This window comes from Myotis brandtii, unplaced genomic scaffold (genome assembly GCF_000412655.1).
Source record: "Myotis brandtii unplaced genomic scaffold, ASM41265v1 scaffold229, whole genome shotgun sequence".
Lineage (NCBI taxonomy): Eukaryota > Metazoa > Chordata > Mammalia > Chiroptera > Vespertilionidae > Myotis > Myotis brandtii.
The window spans coordinates 302,559-318,409 of NW_005358611.1; the positions used below are offsets into that span (position 1 = coordinate 302,559).

The 15,851-nt window shown below is 37.2% G+C and overlaps 1 protein-coding gene across 10 annotated transcripts in view; it reads right to left on the reverse strand.

The window, feature by feature from the left end:
- Positions 1 to 15,851, reverse strand: part of QKI (QKI, KH domain containing, RNA binding) — a 115,773-nt gene that overhangs the window by 3,281 nt on the left and 96,641 nt on the right. For 5 of the 10 annotated variants that reach the window (XM_014539779.1, XM_014539781.1, XM_014539773.1 and 2 more), the window contains exons 5-7: positions 8,011 to 8,098; positions 6,330 to 6,629; positions 3,558 to 3,632 (exon numbers count right to left, since the gene is read on the reverse strand). In XM_014539779.1, the coding sequence (XP_014395265.1) occupies positions 3,558 to 3,632; positions 6,330 to 6,629; positions 8,011 to 8,098 (463 nt within the window). Of the gene's footprint in view, positions 1 to 214; positions 5,647 to 6,329; positions 6,630 to 8,010; positions 8,099 to 15,851 lie in introns of those variants that run through there. The other 5 variants (XM_014539774.1, XM_014539775.1, XM_014539776.1 and 2 more) reach the window with 5 other exon arrangements.

Here is a 15,851-nt window from a genome sequence, read left to right on the forward strand (position 1 = left end):
CAATGGATAGTCCGTATACAGAACTCTGGAACAGTCAGTGCATTATCAGGATCTGACTGCTACTAAGCATTAGTATTCTCTCAGATGCAAGCATTAAAGCAGCTATTAATGATGGAGGTGATTATTAATAACTGGTGATTAACAGAAATGAATCTAAAGAAATTTAAATTTCTATGAACAATTTGGTTCAACATAAACTCTGGGCCAAACAAGGTTTCTTTTGTTCAATAAATGTTTATTGCTTTTTCAATGTTCTATTTACAAACAACATGGAATTTCTTGGCCTCATGATACAAAGCAGTACTAAACTGGAGTGTAGCAGTGTAGGCAACATCATGGGAACCAGGAAAAGGCCAGGCCTTCTGTGCTAGCCAACACTTTCCAGTTGGAAATACTATTTTACACATATAGGACACTTATAAAATGCACTTGCATGTAAACACTGTAAAATCCTGCCATTTAAAATTCTATACTCAAAAAGCTCTAAGTACATCAAAAAATAGAAGAAATTTCTAATTGATACCAATAAGGCATTTTAAAACTACAGCTTTCTTTACTCGATTTCAAAGCTAATTCTCTGCAAATACAATAAAATCTGACATTTCATATACATTCCTGCTTTATATATTTTAAAAGAAGCCACCTGTAAATACTATTTTCTTCTGCAAAATAACAAACAGAACAAAAATTTTTTTTAAAAATTACAGTAAAACATAAAGTAGTTCTCAAGTGGAAAAGTTATCGTCCCCAATGTCCTTGAGTTGTTCCTTCCTTAGTCAACCTCTGTCACACTCTGCTTCACCAAACTTGGTCCACTTAACAGTAGTATGATTTTTAAGACTCATTCAACAGCTTAGTTATTTCTACTATATTCTGAGGTTTGATAGAAATTTCTGTACTGTTGCCACTGTGACTATGGCAGAGGAGATACAAAATACTTCAGTGCAAAGGTAGAGTCTGTGCCACTTCGTAAATCAAAACCCAGTAAGGTCTCGGCTTCACAGAGTTAAATGATCTACGTAATCGACTGGTTTACCCTCATGTAACAAAAGTGCTTTCTATGGTCTATCATTGTAGGATAGTTTATAAATACTACAAAAATAGTGTCTTCAGTGTGACCAAATCTTCCTTGAACTGCTTAAAAATAGAATTTTATTTAAAATAAAAGCGGCTATTTCATAATCAAAGAAGAAAATAAATATTTCACATGTAATCCTACGATTCCATAGGTATTCCAGAAATACAGAATCTTAAAGCATTTTTATATTAACTAAATTTTTGTTTAAAATTGTATTGTTTCTTATAGAAATTGTGTAAATAATGGATTTTGTAAAATTATTATTCAGAAAAACCCTCATGTATTTTGAATGTGGAATCCATAGACAAAGCACAGCACCATTTCTGTAACCAGTACACCTCCAGTACATCCTCTGCCCAGTCCTGGCCTCGACAGTACACACAGGTGTGTCAACTGTGCAAAATCACTTATGGTTCATTTCAACTAAAACATCAGTTGGTCTTTTATAGGCTTCGAATTCAGTTCTGAAATGTGTAGAGGTGGGCTTATTTTTAGTAAAGAACTAGGTATTTGTCAACCATGCCATACTCTAAATGCTCATATAGAATTACATGGTTACAGGTCCAAGGGCTGAATTTCCTTGTATTAAGTGAACACATATTAATCTTTCCTTCAAAAGATTAAAAGAATAATAAAAAAAAACCTCAAAAATAGAGAAAACAGTAGTATCATAAAATAATTTAAATGAAGGACTCCAGACATCTCCCTCAGACCCGAGTGCATACAGTGACAGTACAAGAGTATACAGAGTATTCTGTTATTTAGAAAGAGGGAGAAAAGGTAGCATTTCGGTTTGCTGACATTGCATTTTGAATAAAAACAGTGACAAGACTAATCAAAACACTTATAACTACAAAAGAGCCATGCATGGAATGTGTTCTTGTTTTGAAATACAATAGAATCTTCCTAATATTTTCAACTATCTTAAGGTACTGGAGTATTGAGTAGGCCAATAATTATTATGTTAAAACAAAATTATGAAAATCTCAAAGGGGAATAAAAGGTTAACAAAAGACAAACTACTTTAAAATACTCATAACTATTTCAGGCAATAACTATGGGGAAAAGCTTCAAATTACTCATGGAATTATCTGGATTCTTTAAATCTAAATGGTATTTTTGCTTTTTGAAAATGTCCTCCTTCACTAAGGGACTTGCTCTGGTGCCAGCAGGACACACTTGTACATGCCACACTCACAGGGGTGTGGTCTTCACAGAGGATCACTGAGCTTGGGGGCCTATTTACTTTGTTCATTAAACAATCACTACAAGTAACGTATTAGTTAAAAGTCTTCAAGGCTCTTTAATCATATATGATGCTAAACACAGATGGTCGATATCTTTGGAAAGGTATTTTATTCTGATGAGGACAACAGCTGTGTCCAATACTTATCATCCGTATACAAGATAACCATGCGAAGCAGGCAGGCCTCTCACAAGTTCATCTAAGATGTAGAATTGGAGTGTAATCCATTACTTTTCCCCACCAGTATCCGATAGTTAGAGCAACTTCATCAGTAGGTAATAAATGTGCCATAAATAAAGCTTGTAAAAGTCCTCTTCTACCTTGCTTCAGATTTCTTGCTTTGTGATTTCAAGCTCAGAAAAATAATTCAATGTCAATAAACCGAAAATATCACTCCTCAATAAAAATAAATAATTTATAAAAGGGTCCAAGGGCATATACAGGACACAAATTACAAATGTTGAAAAGGAGAAAAATGAAGACTTATTTTCCAGTCACAGGTTAGTCAAAGAAAGTATTCAAACAGCTGGGTTCATGCCACCACAGAACTTCAAGAGATAGTTTACGTTTAGATAATATATTTTAGCAGCAAATGACAAAAATCAAAGGATCCATTTTGGAATAAAACATAAGAAGAAAAGGGAACTGATTTTCTGACTTATAAAAGATCCAACTGCATCAAAGTTAGCTTCACAGTCCTTACTTTGCTGAGTTCAGCTGAGTACTTGACATGTTTAACCTCATGTTTATACAGTGGCTCAAATATCTTATTAAAAAGGAAAATGGGAAACTAAATCTTCAGTTTTCTCCAAAAGAACACAGGAGGCATATATTCCTTTACTTCTCTCATTAAAGCACCATCCGCTCTGTTCATTTTGCAAAACCAACCCAAAATTTCAAAATAATTAAAAGGTAACTTTTAGCAAAAATTTTTACTGAAAATAGTTAAGATGAAAACAAAATTTAATAGCTCCCCAAATGGACTAATTTATGTTGTAGTAAGAATAAATCATAGTACATACTAATAGAATTCAATAAGTTAAAACATCAAGGGAGAAAAAAAAAACAAAAAACCCAACCCTTCAATCTGTCGATGATCATAAATTAATTTAGAAGAGGAAAGGAAACGCTGTGCAGTAAGCAGGTACACATTTCCCCATCAGGTGTGGTGTTGCAAATGGTATGGACACCCCACGCATTTCTCATAGACAAGAACTGCAGAACTAAACTAACCTCGGTCTGCGGTCACAATCCTTTGGTAAGGATGGACACGCATATCGTGCCTTCGAACTTTAGTAGCCACCGCACCTAGTTAAATTGCAATCACCAAGACAAAGTTAGAAAACATTCACAAGGGAAAAGAAAACAAACATTAACAGCAGGTTTATCAAAATGGATTTCAAATGTTCATTTACTACAAAAATTTCGTTTTAAGAAACACGTTAAGGCACAGTAGTTTTAAAATTAACCATAATATGTTGCGTATATATGCGCCTATTAATATTGCATTCACTTCAAACATCTTGGCCTTAACCTATGTCATCCATTCATTTACAATCCCAAGTCACAGTACTTCATGAACTCCACTAGTTCCAACCTTGAAGCTTTACTAGTCACATATTCACTGAAGTGCCTTTCTTGCAGCAGGATGAAAAATAATGCCATGTTTAATACTGACAATTACTTGCTAACCTTAAGACCGCTTCCAGAGTTTATCACTTAAAAAGGTTTATAAGCAATTCTTAAAGCCTACAGATTGTGGTTTTAAACTTTGAGTCAATAAGTATGAACTGCAATGAATTAGGTGATTAGTAAAGCAAACAGTATAGTACACTTAGCAGTCAGTATACTACTATACACTCCTTTATAAATTACCGTTATTTTGTAAGATTATAGACTAAACCAAATTAATAGCATACGTTTGCTTTCTATCAGTGTGCAAAAGTGCAAGTAAGTCACTGACTGCTAGGCTAAGCTTCCCTCCCCCCGGCTGCTGAGACTAAGCATTTGTTAAATTCAGATCTGATGAGGGTTCAGTTAAGACCGTTCTTGAATTCTTAGCCTTTCGTTGGGAAAGCCATACCTGAAGATAAAAGGAAGGGAATTAAAAATTAGTCACCAATGAAGATTTGATGCTATTACCAATCTCCTCACTACCACCAACACACATGTCTGCATCTGTTTTGAAGGGCACTGCTTATTTTAAAATAGTATGATGTGAGACTTGATATAGAGCATGCATGTTATCTGTGTGCAAATTTACTATAACAGCAATTTGAAGTAATTTTCTCAATTCTCCAATGGTCAATCATTATCATGTTTTACTGCTTAGGTGGCAAAGCGAGAAATAAAATCGATCATAATGGATTTTTCTCATTTAGTACTCATTATTATTCATCTTATGATTGCCAATTAGGTATCGGTATGTTCTGCTTTTGTCAGTCTAAGAATTAAGTATTACAAATAAAAATTTCCCAGCACAACCAAAAATACATTGCTTTACAATGAGAAACACTCTGCAGTGCCCCTTGTTGTTTCTAAGCAGTAAACTGGTCCATCATCCCTTGACATTTCAGGTAAGTGATCACTACGAGTCTAATGCCTCGAGGCAAGCTCAGTGAGACCCTGCTCGGAGCTGGAGCAGCAGCTGGTGGCTGAGAGCGCCAGCCTTGCAGGAAGCAACAGTCCAACTCCTCCAACAGACGCTGTGCGTGCAGCAGAGAGGAGCTCTGGGGAAGGAGCAGGCATGGGGCCGCAGGACAGAGCGTTAACAGAACAGAAGACGTAAACAGGTTATATGTTACATGTTATTTTAAAAATGCTTCAAGAAATGTGCAACAGAAACAAGCCTTTCATAAACAGTTCTATGGTATAATTCTGACCTGGAATACTTTATACAATGTTTAGAGATAACCGAAGACATGTACAATAAAATGTATCTGCTCATGAAACAGAAGGCACTTGAGTGCATGCACACACACAGATAACATACAATGTTGTGGCTTTAATAGAACAATGAATTTTCAAGTTTAAATCTTTGTCCGGGTTCATTAAAGGCTTTCAAATTTTGTGAGTCAATATGAATGCTGGAAAAAAACACCTTAAAAGATCAAAGTCCTACAAGTCAAGAGCATGCAAGCAGCACCAAGGTCATACACCATTCAAGGAAAGAGGATTCAGATTCTGTCTGTAACACAAAGGGCAGCATGGAAGCAGCCTGCTCCACAGTGACTGGTCGTGTTACAACAGCTGCTGCGCTCTAGTCCTTCGTCCGCAAGTCAATGGGCTGAAATATCAGGCATGACTGGCATTTCAATCCACTCTATAAAGAAAAGGCGTCAGTAATGTCTTCCAACCACCACTTTTGTTCATGTAAAACGGAGCGTTTATAGTATGACCTTAATTTTTGCCTCAAGAGGGATTCTACTGCAGTGATTTGGTATTTACTTATCAATTCCAACCGTGCTATGAAATGAGGAGTTCTCTTATGTTTAACATTAACCTGGACTTCAAAAGAGAAGAACTACAAAAACCTGAATGTAGCTATTCACTGGGACCCTTTCATATTTTAAGTTATCACAAATATTAGAAAATACATACAATTATAGCAGTTTTTAAAATCTCAAAATATTTCCACATGGGTAATTAAAATTTAGCTCACAATTAAAGAAATCTCTGAGACGAAAAGAATCTGACTTTGTGGCAAAACTGAAGGAGAGACTATGCCAGTGGCTAGGGTCAGTGATGTCAAATGTGAAAAGTATTTCCTGTTTGTAATGTTCAAATGTACCCATCCAGAGCGAATCTGAGATACCAAAGCAAATCTGAACAAATCTAAGATGCAATTATTTAAAAGGAGAACCCTTATGGGGGGCTGAAACAAAATTTAGTCTTCAGTCTTTCCTAATGGAAACTTGTCTCTCTAAAACTGATATAATAATTTCAAAGTCTGGGGCAGAAAACATTTTGAAGAAACATGTTAACCACACAGAGAAAACAACTTACCTAATACGCCGCTAGGTTCAATAGGGTACTCAAGGATTGACGTAGCTGGTGCCAACGTGTAGGGGTATTCGTAGGGTGTGTAGATTAAACCAGCTTCAGGCCCCGGAGGAACTATTGCAGCAGTGGGGTGAGGAGTTCCATTTGGCATGACCGCGGTCTGTATTTGTCTGATCAAAGGCATTATGGTAGGGCCAGCTGGCGTCGGGGTGCGCAGGGCAGCTGGTGGGAGAACAGGCGCAGGCCCAGTAATAATCCTTGGAGCAGCCTGGGCTGTTGCTGCAAGAGAAAAGGCAAGGGCTGCTACAGTAAGCAAAGAAATTTAGAAGGAAGTACAGAGAAAGCAGTGTAAATACAGGAAATGAGAGGGAGTAGGAAAAAGAAAGAAAAAAGCAGGAAAGAAGAAAAATAAAAGGAAATCATTAGTACATGCGCTGGTCACACACAACGCCCAAGCACACCAATCAACTGCAAACGGCTTTCCCTTTCCCAATGTGATTAAGAACAAATGTGCAAAAACTAAAAGCCACTGTTAAAAAAGAGAGAGAGACCATTAAAATAGGTTATATTTAGTGCATGTATGTGATATGTCTATGTTTTTAAGATCTCATGAGGCTAAAAAGGTGCATGCAGAAGCACAAAAGTTGCATTAAAAAATGTTGAAAAAAAAATTTTGTAATTGGAGTCCCCAGAAACAGTTTTGCTATAATTTCTAATAGAGTAGCTTCAGTTTCAAATTAAAGAATCGTTTTTATTGTATTAAGTAAGCCAACTAACCACGACTTATATATCAAGTTCCTGCATATGTAGGAATTAACTTCTCAGAGAAAAACAACACAGGGTGGGGCACAAGTAGGTTTATAGTTGTTCGTATGGGAAATAATACAATAATAAATAATAGTACAAGAATAAGCTATTTCGCGTATACCATTGTAAACCTACTTGTGCTCACCTTGCATAGTGAACGTTCCATTCCTAACAGACCCATTCTTGGAAGTAAATGGAAGCCAACTATTGGTAAAGCAAATACTTCTAAACCCAACAGGTTGTTTATATTTAAAAAAATTAGTAATATTAGTAATTTATCCTTAGATTTTCTCAAAAATAAAAATTTTACAGGATTTCATTTTAAATATAAAAAAGCAATCCTCAACGCATTTATGAGAGCATGCACAAATACAACGAAAGGGGGAAATGGGGCTAAAACAGTTATCACTACTGCCCTCCGTGAACGCAAAGCATTGCCTAAACCACTGGGGGACATGCCGAAGGGACAGAGTGAGACAGGAGGGTCGCTGCACGCACACACTCCCAACTGACTCTCAAAAAGCTTTGCATTTTTTTGTCCTTTTCATAAATGTAACAAAATAAGCTAGAAGCCTTAAATCTGTAGTTAACAACACAGAAAATTTCATTACACTCTTATATTTAGAAGTTGAAATTTCATTAAAAGAATAAAGTTCATAAACCTTTTAGAACTTAAAAGACATGCTGGAACAAAATAAAACCAAGGAGTGTGTCCATAATTCATTAAGCAGTAAAGTGGGGCTGTGGGGTCCATATCCAGTTACAATCATTTCAACTCCTCACTTTGTTTGAACTGTTCATGTTACGCCACCAAAGGAGAAAGCTTTGTGGACAAACAGCCGAGATGCTGTCGGCCTGGCCCCGGTCGCGTTCTTACGTGATTTAATGTTGGCATCTCTGTAGGTGCCATTCAGAATCGCAAGCTCCATCAGCTGCATCTTCTTCAGGCTGTCTTCTCCCTCTGCCTATATATGGAAACAGAGCAAGAGCACTTAAGGTGGTCCACATACATCAGAGCCACATCCACGCTCCAGCCTTAAAAGAGACATCGTGACTCTAGCCACCTGCTTCAATTAGGAAGATCTGGGAACCACTGGTGCTGACACCGAAGACTGCTCTCTCACTGAGGGCACGTGGATACATGGGATACTCAGCTGACACTGGCTGCATTTCTACTCGGAATTTTTAAATATAAGTTGCACTGATTTATTAAAGTTCTCCTAAAAGGCTTTTTAAAATGGAATAAAGGAAAATGTTAGATGAGAGTAAATATAGTATGTTCTCTTTAGCATCTATTATTTTGTTAAAGATTTCAAAGCTCAAATGTATTCATTAAGACCAGAAACAGCCCTGATTGGTGTGCTCAGTGGTTACAGCATCAGCCCACACACCAAAGGGTTGAGTGCTCAATTCCCAGTCTAGGGCATGTTACCTGGGTTGCAAAAGTTTGATCTCTAGCCCAGGTCGAAGCGTCTCACAATGATGCTTCTGTTTCTCTCTCTCCCCTCCCTCCCTTCCACTCTCTCTAAAAATCAATGGAAAAAAATATCCTTGGGTGAGGATTGACAACAACAACAAAAAGACAAAACAAAACAAAAATAGGGATTTTAAACATGTAAGACTTGATTGTGGCATTCAGATAAGAGAATTGTCTGTTTAAGTCTCAAAAAGAAAAATTTAATAGTCATAAGAACTTCTAAAAATTTCTAAAAATTATATGTATATGTGTGTGTGTGTGTGTGTGTGTATGTTGTATATATACATGGCCAACATCCCTCTCTCCCCTAAATTTAGCAGTTAGCAAGTGCTATCAACTCTAAAGCAAATCTACCTTTAGAGTTACCATTTGATGTCCAAACCATTAAACATGTGAAAGCCAGCAGAGGTACTATTAATATCAGGTATAACCCAGGACCATCTGATTATCAAAACGGTTAGCCATCCTATTTACCTTGGACTCACCCCATGCCTCCCTGTTACTGATGTCACCCTTGTTCTAGTCATTATTGGGGTCTTATCAAAACTACTACAAAATTATGTTAATGATGTCTGTTCACCATCAATCTACACACAATGGCCAGATTAATTGCCCCAAATGCAACTTTCATCTTAATGCTTAACAATTTTATGTCTCAAAACCTTTCAGGGTTTCTTACTATCTACAAGTATGAACCATTTAAGCTACCTATGATCTGGCCCCAAACTATGTTCTCAAGTTAAACTCACTAATCTTACTATTTTAAAAACACATCTTGTTATAAATCAAACCAAATCACTACTCTACTCATCTGTATGCATGTGCCTCCATCTTGAATGTTCCTCTGCACTCTATCCACCACTGTCCAAACCCTACTGACCCCGGCAAACTGCCACACAAATGCTACCTTCTCCAAGCCGTCCCCCCATTACATGCTCCTGCCCTGAATTATTGTGTGTTGTGCGTCATCATCAACAAAGAAGCCCCTGGAGAATAGACTACTACTCACTCACCATCGCCCATCTACCCACTCACTCCCAAATGCCAGGTGATTTGCTGGAGCTTTCTATTTTAAATGATTGGTATGAGAAATCTTTAATTTTGTTCCTTAATCTCAAGCGTGGAAATATTACAGAATAAACTTTATCACAGCAAAATAAAGAAGTAGATGAAGTCCACCTACTAAGTCCACCCTGACAGTGGAGGTAAGAAGGGAACTCCGCTGTTCATAGTCTCTACGCATTATCTAATGCTCAAGGTTAATATTTAAAAGCATCCGATTGTGCACTGTTCTGACAGGAGTGGTACTGGTAGGACAGCCTCCTTTACTATAGCAATTGTAAATGATACAAACACGCTGCCCCAGGCACTACAGCAGAAAATGGGGTGCTGTAATTTTTAGTAAAGAGAACTAGTCTATAATTTGTAGTAAACAAAACACAAAGAGATTAAAGGAAAAGATGAGTATAAACATCCTAAGATGTTTAATGTGCCGCGGCCACCTTTGCAAAAACCCACTTAGCAGAAAACAGAGAAGACCTTGCATGCGTGTGAAGTTACTATTCCTTGATTCCTATGAACTTGTACAGATGGAAGGAAAAAAAGCACCATGATTTCTTTGAAAGTGCAGCAATTAATTGTTAAAGATAAAAAGAAGTGAGCACTATTACTGGAAGGGAAGAACTGGAAACCTATTACAATAAAACTCCTTATACTTGCTCATTGTAATACCAAAAATTAAAGCTTATCATGTAATTCAAATTGAAATCTCTCTACATAATAGAGTGATTACCAGTAAAAGTATATACATTATACTTTATATAAGTCAGAAGAAAAGCAATAGCCATACTAAGGTCACCTTCCACAGTGAGAAAGCAGTACCTGTTTGAAAATGTCAGCAAATTAAGAACTAAAGGTGGAATAAGTGATGATGGGACATCATGCCTCACAGAACCGCGTAGAGAAGAGGTGCCCGAACACGTGTTTTCCTCGGCTTCTTTTGGATCACCAAGTTCCTGCGCTCATTAGCGGGACGCAGTGTCCAACAAGGGAGAAAGGCGAAGACAAAATGATGGAAGACACGTGTGCCCACCAGGGGTGTGCAACGCATGTGCGCCTTTTGCAGGATCAGGGCACTAAGATGTAGTGACGTCAGCAGAGACCCTCTGAGCGGAGAACGGAAACCGGAGCAGCACAGCTTTCACCAGGAGGTGCCAAGGGGTGTGCCCAATGACGTCACTAGAGGCCACTGAGACGTAGAGATTACGAACTACGGTGTGTTCACTGGATTGTATCACACGATGGCAGGCTACATTGCACCTCCTAGCAGACATAGAATTTAGTTGGCAAAGCTCAAACCTGACCCTGGTGGCTCACTCCAGAATGAGCTTCTCTCTGGTGCCCCACCACTCCCACCACTGTGTACTCAGAGCATAACGCTGTGTCTCATTACAGACTTCCTTTCATACTCAAGGGATTATTTTAACCCTCTTGTCCTGGTTTTCTCAATGAAACTTAGAGTATACACCTCCCTGAACACTGTGGAAGGTGTATGCCACCTCTTTTTCAAATATAATCTCAGGCAAGAAAGTTGCCTGCGCCACTGTGTTAACAAAGCACTTGAGTACTTTTCATTACGCTTAAGCTATCCAAGGAGAGCCAGGAAGCCAGGCTTGGTTTAGCCGCACTTGATTCATGTGCCTGGTGGGACAGCGTAGGCCAACACAAGAATATCACACTACTCAGAACAGTGTGCAATTTAAATCTTATGAATTGCTTATTTCTGGGAATTTCCATTTAATATTTCCAGATCAGGATCGACCGAAACTGTGCATAAGTGGGGACAACTGTATTTGAAAAGGTAAAATCAAGACAGTACAGGGACAACATATGTAACTGATATCCTAAACTGAGAGAATTTCAGGGAGACAGAGTTAACAGTCCCCTACTGCTTAACATTAACCTTCTGCCTTTATAAACATTGCTGTTACAAATTGCTTTTCTGATTGAGGATTACTTCTTTTGATATCAAGAAGAGTAACTGATTTATTCATACTCTACTTTATTCCAGAAGATGCACACACTATTAAACTGTGTTCTGAACAGGCTTTTCCAATGCACATGGCTACACAAAGGTGCAGGTATTAACTTTATAGACCCTTCAATAACTTTATTTTTAAAAATCTAATCTAAGCAAAGTAATTGCTAACTGAATGAGAAAATGCCACTGAGTTCCTTGAATGAAGGCTAAAACGGGACCTTTCTCAGGCCTTTGTAAGAGCTGTGATTTCCCCACTTTGTCTTCTTTATGAAAACTGTCTGCTAACATTGCATTAAAATATGCTAGTTCAGTTCACTCAAGAGGCTATGCACATGGTATAATTGGTCACTTTGGGACTGGTGGACTCATCTGACCAGCTAGCCTAGTAAGCCCACAGAAAAGATTAGAGAGTACTAATATCGCTTGTGTTTGGACTCAGCTTTAAGCGCTGTTTTTCTGTGTGTGTGTGTGTGTGTGTGTGTGTGTGTATATATATATATATATATTATATATAAATACATATATATGTAGGTGTAATATGTGTATGAATACATATGTATGTACTATACATAGTTTTTAAACATTACCTGCACTTGTATAATTTTTCTTTTTATCATGGAAAACATCATACATATAAAAATTAGTATACTCTTAAATATGTTATATTTCCAGTGACAGACTTTTATACTGAAAATACTTCCAATCTATAACATACACAATGGCTAGCTACTATACTGGTGGTTAAATCTGACTGATCTTCCAGAGGCAAGCAGCTTTTTAATTAAGGTGGTTGGTGCTTTAAATATTTGGTATGAACATTTAAGAAACAATTAGCTAATGGTGAGAACAAAGATTATAGCTCTGGTTCCAGTGTTATCTGGATCTCTCCTGTTATATATTGGTTTTGTAGTATTAGATTTAGAGCGCTTTCAAAAATCTTTGTTTACTGAACTCTAATTTCCCATGAAAACACTTCCAGGACCAAAGTTCTGATTGCATATTAGAAGGAGCACATCTCTCCATTGGGGGAGAAGAAATCATATAAAACTACACTATTAGGTTCCTGGTAACACAATTAATTACTGGTCAATAAATTTAAATAGGTGCTTTAAATAACACAGTACTGTGTTGGATTAAAAAAAGAATAGAGCCCTAACTGGTTTGGCTCAGTGGATAGAGCATCAGCCTGTGGATTCAAGGGTCCCAGGTTTGATTCGGGTCAAGGGCATGTACCTTGGTTGCGGGCACATCCCCAGTAGAGAGTGTGCAGGAGGCAGCTGATTGATGTTTCCCTCTCATCGATGTTTCTAACTCTCTATCCCTCTCCCTTCCTCTCTGTAAAAAATCAATAAAATATATTAAAAAAAAAATAACAGAACTCTTCCTTTAAGACAGTGGTTCTCAACCTTCCTAATGCTGCGACCCTTTAATACAGTTCCTCATGTTGTGGTGATCCCCAACCATAAAATTATTTTCGTTGCTACTTCATAACTGTAATTTTGCTACTGTTATGAATCGTAATGTAAATATCTGATATGCAGGATGTATTTTCATTGTTACAAATTGAACATAATTAAAGCATAGTGATTAATCACAAAAACAATATGTAATTATATATGTGTTTTCCGGTGGTCTTAGGCGACCCCTGTGAAAGGGTCGTTCGACCCCCAAAAGGGTCGCGACCCACAGGTTGAGAACCACTGCTTTAAGAGGTTATGAATAACAAAGTGAAGACTACTTGTATTGCATATTAATATGCACCCATTTAAGAAACTTGATAAAAAAAATGTGTAACGTTTTTAGGAAATACGTTTCTATTTGTTGATCTTTCACTGGAAGTCTTAAGTGGCTTTAAAACCACTGGAGTACTAAGACTAATCTTTTTTACAGTTTTTCCTGAAACTTAGCTTCTACTGTGAAATCCACTATCAACTTCCTCCACGTCCATTCCAGAAGTCACTATAATACACCAAATAAACGAGGAGTGTCACTATAATACACCAAATAAACTGCAAATTATTTCCGATGAGGAGAGTGTGGTAGGGAAGGGGGTTACACGGAACAGCTGGAAAGGGACGCACACATGAGATGAAGATGGGCTAGGACGGTCCTGCTAACCAGTCTGCATTGTGACCAGGCCTGAAAGAACACCAGGGAAAGCCTGGCCCAGCAGTGGGAGGGCACTCCTATCGTTAACAAGAAAGCTCTGGCTATCACTAGACCAGAGCACTCCCTGGCTCTAGTCCAACAGTTACGACTAAAAAGACAGAGTGATATGCTACTAATAGGCAGAACCAGAGAGAACGTGTGGACAGACTAGACAGTGAGGAGTGGGGCAGGGGAAAACCAGAAGGTAAAATGAACACTGTATGACTCCCAGGCAACTAATGCCATTCACCTGAAGAAAACAGTGGAGGAATCACTGGACAAGGGCAAAGGTAGTTTTGAAAATGTTATGTCTAAGATGGATATAAGTCATCCAAGGGGAGGTAATGAATGGATTGGTGACCTGGAGCTCAAGATTAGAAGCGCACTGAAGAATGATCACAATGGCATTGGTCTCTAGAGATATGGTTATGGATGAGTGTGCCCAAGAAGAACAAACTGGAGAGACGATCATACTACCTTTAGTGAGAGAGCATAACATTTCTGAAGAGCGAGCATCAAGTGATCAAATAATTAGCAAACTCATTAATTTTGTCCTAAACTCATTGATAAATTATTAAGTCTAGGTCTTTCTATGCACTGAAGTCTTGGTTTCTAGGCTGCTCAATAGCAGCTTCTCAATAGAAATTTGTGAAGTGAGTTGCTTGGCAGTCATTAAATGAGTCTTTTATAAAAAATCTACATGACTGTGTTATAATTCCATAGCATCCAAATTCAGTAATCAAAGTATTTCATTTAAAAAGAGTATACTGCCATCATTCACAGGTGAATTCATAAAGTAAATTAATATCACAAAGTAAGCTAATTCATAAATCTGTTGGCTTGCTCAGAGATCTAGTATTCTATAAAGCAGGTTAACAAAATAAAAACTGATGCTATGTTAGTTTAAAGGCAGAACTTTAAAAACATTTCAATTTACATTTTATAATTGAAATATATATTAAAGATTAAATGTTTCCCCCACAAAAGCATTAGGGGTTGAGAGAATTAAAAAAAAAACACACACACACAAACCCCCCCCGCCCCCACACACACACATACACTTACATACTTCTGCAATACAGGATTCAGAGTAATGCTCACAAAGGAGGAGTCTATTATTAATAAGTGTCGCTTTTGAAGTTGAGTTTTCAGTATTTAGTTACCCAAAACACAGAAGAAAATCAAGTCATAAAATAAGCTACCAAGTAAGTTTATCTGAAACAATCTTAATATAATACTGAATGCTCATTTGACTTGTTAATATACTATTAAAATTTCACAATGGTAGTGTATGAACAATTTTACTAATAAATATCACAATACTTGAAATATTGTCAAGAAAAATTAAATATAAGGGTTAAGATTACAAGCAAATTAAATAAGGGGCATATGGTTTATTTAATTTTTACCAATTCCATTTCAATGTTCATTAATACAAAGTGAATGGATTACAAATGCTTTGCCTGTATATAAGGAACATGATGCTACTTACCAACCATGAGAAGGGCATGCAAACAAATTAAAGGGATGTATGAAAATAACTGAACTAAAGAAAATACAATGAGAAATCACTCATTTTTTCCTGTTAAACCATTTTAATTCTTTGATGAATTTATATTTAAAATTAATTTTAGAGTATCTGTGTATAGTATCATACATTTAATAATAATATATTAAAAACAAAAATGCATTATTCTGGCCAGTGAGGAGCATATTTACTTAAGCAGTGGTTCTCAACCTTGGCTGCACATTAGAATCACCTGGGAATCTTTTTAAAATCCTGATTTCTGGGCCCCACCCTCCGGAAATTCTGTTTCTTTGTTATGGGGTGGGGCCAAAACATTAGTAACAAAGAAACAATTTCCGGAGGATGAGGCCCATAAATCAGGATTTTAAAAAGATTCCCAGGTGATTCTAATGTGCAGCCATAGAAACATTCATTATGATAAATTCAACATAAAAATCCTGAGGGAGGCATGGAATACAAGATTAAAATAGAAGGACTGCCTATGTGAACTGCAAAACTACTGGTAAGGAAACCAATATAGAGTGC